A 4,612-nucleotide genomic window follows, 5' to 3' on the forward strand; every position below is an offset into this window, starting at 1 on the left:
AAACCAATTAAACTTTCAAAGCAATATTATCATATTATTAATTATTATTTTAGAAATTATTTTTTTTTTAATTTTGCTTGTCGTGTTATTCACTGTTTTGTGAGGTGTTCATTTTTATTTTGTAATATTTAAACTGCATATTTACATTCAAGTATAAAATGTGCTAGTATGAATAATTCTGTTATAAAACACTATAATACATGAGCAGAAATGTCATTTATTCAGAAACAGCTGCAGCACAATTGCTTAAAAACTGCAAGAAAAAAAAAAACAAACAGAAATTCAGCTTTTGCACAGCAGCTTTCTGCCACAGCTGCTGCGCAACAGCTTTTCCCCAAACAGATCCTAAAACAACTATAAAGGCAACGTTGCATTTATTAAACATAATAGAATTTTGATAGTAGATGCTAATTGATGTAATTGCATAAACCCTAGTAGTTTAGTAGAGTTACACCAATTATTATTAGTAACTTATTACTACTAAATTGTGGTTGATTTAGATATACATAATAAACTAAAGATATTATTATGTCAAAAAAAACATAAAATAAAATAAATATGAAAAAATATCCCAAATGGCCCGTTAGTTTATGGCATCAAACTGGCGTAGCACTCAGACAAGTGAGATAAGAGCTTTTCAATCAATCAAATTGCCTTTTACATATTGATGCAACTTCTTGGAACTTTTAAATAACAGGCAAAATAAATAATACTACACTTTCTAAATAAATTCGCACTCCAAATAGAATTCTGTTACTTCTTATGCATGCAATTGATCAAATGAAAGAGATTTGGGCTACACACATACTCTATGGATGTGAACTAACAAATTCATTTCAAATTTAAATTTATTTAAGCGAAGCAATTCTCATAAAATTTGCTCTTCATTTATTTTAAACTACAAAATTGTTCTTTTTTACCATTATATATTAATTTATTTTTTGGCATGTGCCCCTTAAGCAGGCCAAGGGAGAAGAAAACACATTATGTTGCCATCATCTCTTCAACTTTTCTAAACTTGAGAATATCATCAGGTTGTAAACAAATCATGCGAAGAAATAATGAGAAATTTTAAATCAAATTAAACGTCTAAAATCATACTTTCATGAATTCACATTTCAAATCACAATGAGGACACCTAACAGCAACTTTTATGAATTCAACAAAAATATAATTTTACTTTTTGTTTTGTTCAATCTCAATATAATACAAACATCACAATTGCTAATCTGCATAGTTAAATGATTATTCAAAGTTTCAGCCATACATTTTTTATGTTGAAATGGTAATGAAAAGGATAATGACTCGATCAAAAATATACTGAAAACTAACCTCATTCCACACAACTTTCTAATGACAATCTCTCATCAACCCTGTTCCTCGCCAACACTGCCTGCAAGATTAACCATAACAATTGCAGCAAATTGTAAATTTTGAAAACCATTAACATTAAATTAAAACGAAATTTACACACATACCTCACAATTCTTACTTATTTATATATCTACGTCCCAAATTTTGATATTCAGATTTATAATAACTTGGTGTCATAAACGTATGCATGAAAAGGTGTACTTCAATTTTAAGAGATACTTATAGTGGTACATTTCATGTGAAGTTGAAGATTTAAGTTTTATACATGTAAATATGAATGTTTATGTATTTGATATGTAAATACATCGGAATTGTGTGTATGCCAATGCCCCTAAAATTAAATTAACTAAATTATCCATGAAATAAATGATAAATTAGCATACCTGATGTTGCCAATTAGTAGAAATAGTTATTACTCCAAGAAGAAGGGTTTGAATCACAGAACCTGACAATATACCAATCCATAAACCCTTTCCTCCATTGTGGAAGAGAAAACCCAACAAGACTGCCGTTGGGATTCCGACGAGATAGAACGCTCCAAGGTTAACATAAGCTCCAATGTGTTGCCATCCACATCCGCGAGCAATTCCTGCAGTTCAGTGATCATATGAAACAATTCATGGCATTTGAAAACATACCACCCAGTTCATATATATTTACATATCTAACTCTTAAGTATTACTTTTAACTTTTACACCACCTAAATCATTCATACCAAATAAAAAATACCACAAGTTTACTTTTAAAAAGTGAAATACACCTTTTCATGCATCGATAAGGTGGCATGTATGTAACAATTGAAGTTTTACTGTTAGATATGTAACTCAATAGAAATTGAGTGGTATGTATGTTAGTCTTCCAAAAATTTTAATGCAATATAAAAAATGGGTTGGTGAAGAAGATTACCAGAGAGCACACCTTGGCAGGCATCCATGATAACTGAGATGGAAACAAGAGGAATCATTTCTCTAACATAACGCACAAGCTCATCCTCATTGCTGTAAGCATAACCGATGACTCGGCGGAGGCCAAAAAGTGCCAAGCTCGCCACCAATGCCTCCACAATTGTGATCGATATCACCACGAGAAAAGCCAAACGAGCTCCATTTGGTTTCCCAGCTCCGAGTTCATTCGATACTCGTGTACTGCGTGCATAAAGTTTATCGAGTTTCAATAGGAAAAATTTGATAGAATCTTATCATGTTGAATATTCATGTGAAGATTGGAGAGTAAGAATGATCATACCTTGCAGCACAACCGAGGCCATATGGTATGGTGTAGAGAACCACAATGCTTGTAAGGCTGCAAAACAAAGAGATTGCGTTGTGGCATAATCTTTGATGCTAATTCAATATATGTGAATGAAGTATTCCATACCATATAGAAAGGACTGATGTTTCAAGCCTTGGATTTGGAAGGAGACCCGAGAGTAGGACAAGCAGCTCGAATGACCACCATTCAAGACTGTAATCAAGTAATTAATCACATTATTATAATAATAATAAAAGAAAAACCAATCTTAAATAACCTTCTAAGGGGCCACATGGTAATGGATTTAACTAGGATTTAACTTAAAATCTTATCAGACAAAAAAAAATGATAATTTTACATCCAGAATTTATTAAATCAAATTTCTTCTCAATTTCTTCTCTGTTTGACTTATATCCCATATTTACTAAATCCTGTTGTTGGCGGGATTTAGTAAATCTGAATTTAAAGGATTTATCAAAGCTGCTAAAACTGTTACCACACAACCCCTACACTATATACAAAAATTCCACCAAATACTTGTTTGGAAAAGAAATGAGAAACAAAGTCTACCAATTGATATTACCACATCATTACTGCAGAGGGAACTGCTAGTCTCAAGAACTCATTGATACCCTTGAATGCCTCCATCGAGAGCGCAGTACGAGTTGCTTTGCAAGAATCTGAGTACTTGATGTACATCAAGAGAATCAATACATTGATCCAATAAGAAATACTTATAGAAAGCGCAGCCCCTACATTGCCCAAACCAGTTTTTAACACCATGGCCCAACACAAAGGAATGTGGATGCAAAGTGTTGTGAATGAGCTCAAAAGCATAGGAAGAGTTAAGCTCTGAGATTGAAGAAACTTCATAAGAGGCTGAGCAGTGCCATAGGCAAAGAGGGCAGGGACCATCCAGGCTATATATTTGCCAGCCTCTTGGGATATTAGGGGATCCTGACCTATGAGTGAGAGAAGCTTCCCCATATAAATCCAAAGGAGAGAAATTGGGAGGCAGACTATTATGAGTGATAGAATAGCTCTGTATGTGTGGATTCCAAGCTTTTTGTATCGTTTTGCTCCATAAGCTCGCCCACAAAGAGTTTCCAAGGCCATTCCTAGCTGCCAATTTGTTAAAAAAATGCATGAAAATGAATAAGTTATGTTTATTTTCACAATTTTCCATTTTATTTGAAACTTAATGTAACGTTCCAAGCTTTCCTCTTATGCAAGGAGATCATGAACTATAGTTTTGATCAGACAAATCCCAGCCACTCTTCTTTTATATTCAACAAACAATTCATTGCCAGCTTTGGGAAACCTTCTACTTTTATAAGCAGAAGATGGCAATCAAATAGATATAATTCCAAATTTTCAGATTATTTTACAATCTGAAAAGGAATTGTAAAGAGAAATATGAGTAATTTTGTTGAGAAAAAGGATCACCTTTTGATACAATAAAAAAATTTCAAATATTTCGATTGTGTAATCAAACCATATAATCGTTTTCATGATATAATTATTTTATTTATTTATTTTTCATAGTAGTATATGAAAAAATTTAATTATCATGTAGAACAACTAATGTCTTGGTGAGCGATGCATCCTTAAAATGCAACCTCACCATACAATTCAAAAGCTAATTTCTCAGTATCAATATATTTACTAATTTTTTAGTATGTGAAATTATACTGACATGGTATTGAAACCAAATATACATTTCAATGATTTCTTTCATAACCAGAAAAAAATTCAATCTGTTTTATCGAAACAGAACATTATTAAAATAACTTTTCCTTGCAATCATTCAGATTCTCGCAGAAATTGTATTAGAGAGAAACTCAACTCTTCCAGTTTTCTAAACAAACCCGATTAGCCTAATCGTTTACTTACAGATTCCATCACTTGATAAACAGCAAATTTCAGCTCCAAACAAAAAAATAAATAAATCCAATCCAAATCTGAAAAGACTGAAATTAGAACGGAC

General features: G+C 32.3%; 1 protein-coding gene across 1 annotated transcript in view; it reads right to left on the bottom strand.

Annotated features, from left to right (window-relative positions):
• Positions 1-1,177: 1,177 nt before the first annotated feature.
• Positions 1,178-4,612, bottom strand: part of LOC110033678 (protein DETOXIFICATION 14-like) — a gene marked incomplete in the record, with an annotated part of 3,927 nt that continues 492 nt past the window's right edge. The window contains 6 exon segments of the mRNA XM_020737733.1: positions 1,178-1,393; positions 1,758-1,963; positions 2,281-2,519; positions 2,620-2,676; positions 2,752-2,838; positions 3,209-3,735. Of these exon segments, the coding sequence (XP_020593392.1) occupies positions 1,334-1,393; positions 1,758-1,963; positions 2,281-2,519; positions 2,620-2,676; positions 2,752-2,838; positions 3,209-3,735 (1,176 nt within the window).

Source organism: Phalaenopsis equestris, unplaced genomic scaffold (genome assembly GCF_001263595.1).
Source record: "Phalaenopsis equestris unplaced genomic scaffold, ASM126359v1 Scaffold001253, whole genome shotgun sequence".
In the NCBI taxonomy this organism is placed as follows: domain Eukaryota; kingdom Viridiplantae; phylum Streptophyta; class Magnoliopsida; order Asparagales; family Orchidaceae; genus Phalaenopsis; species Phalaenopsis equestris.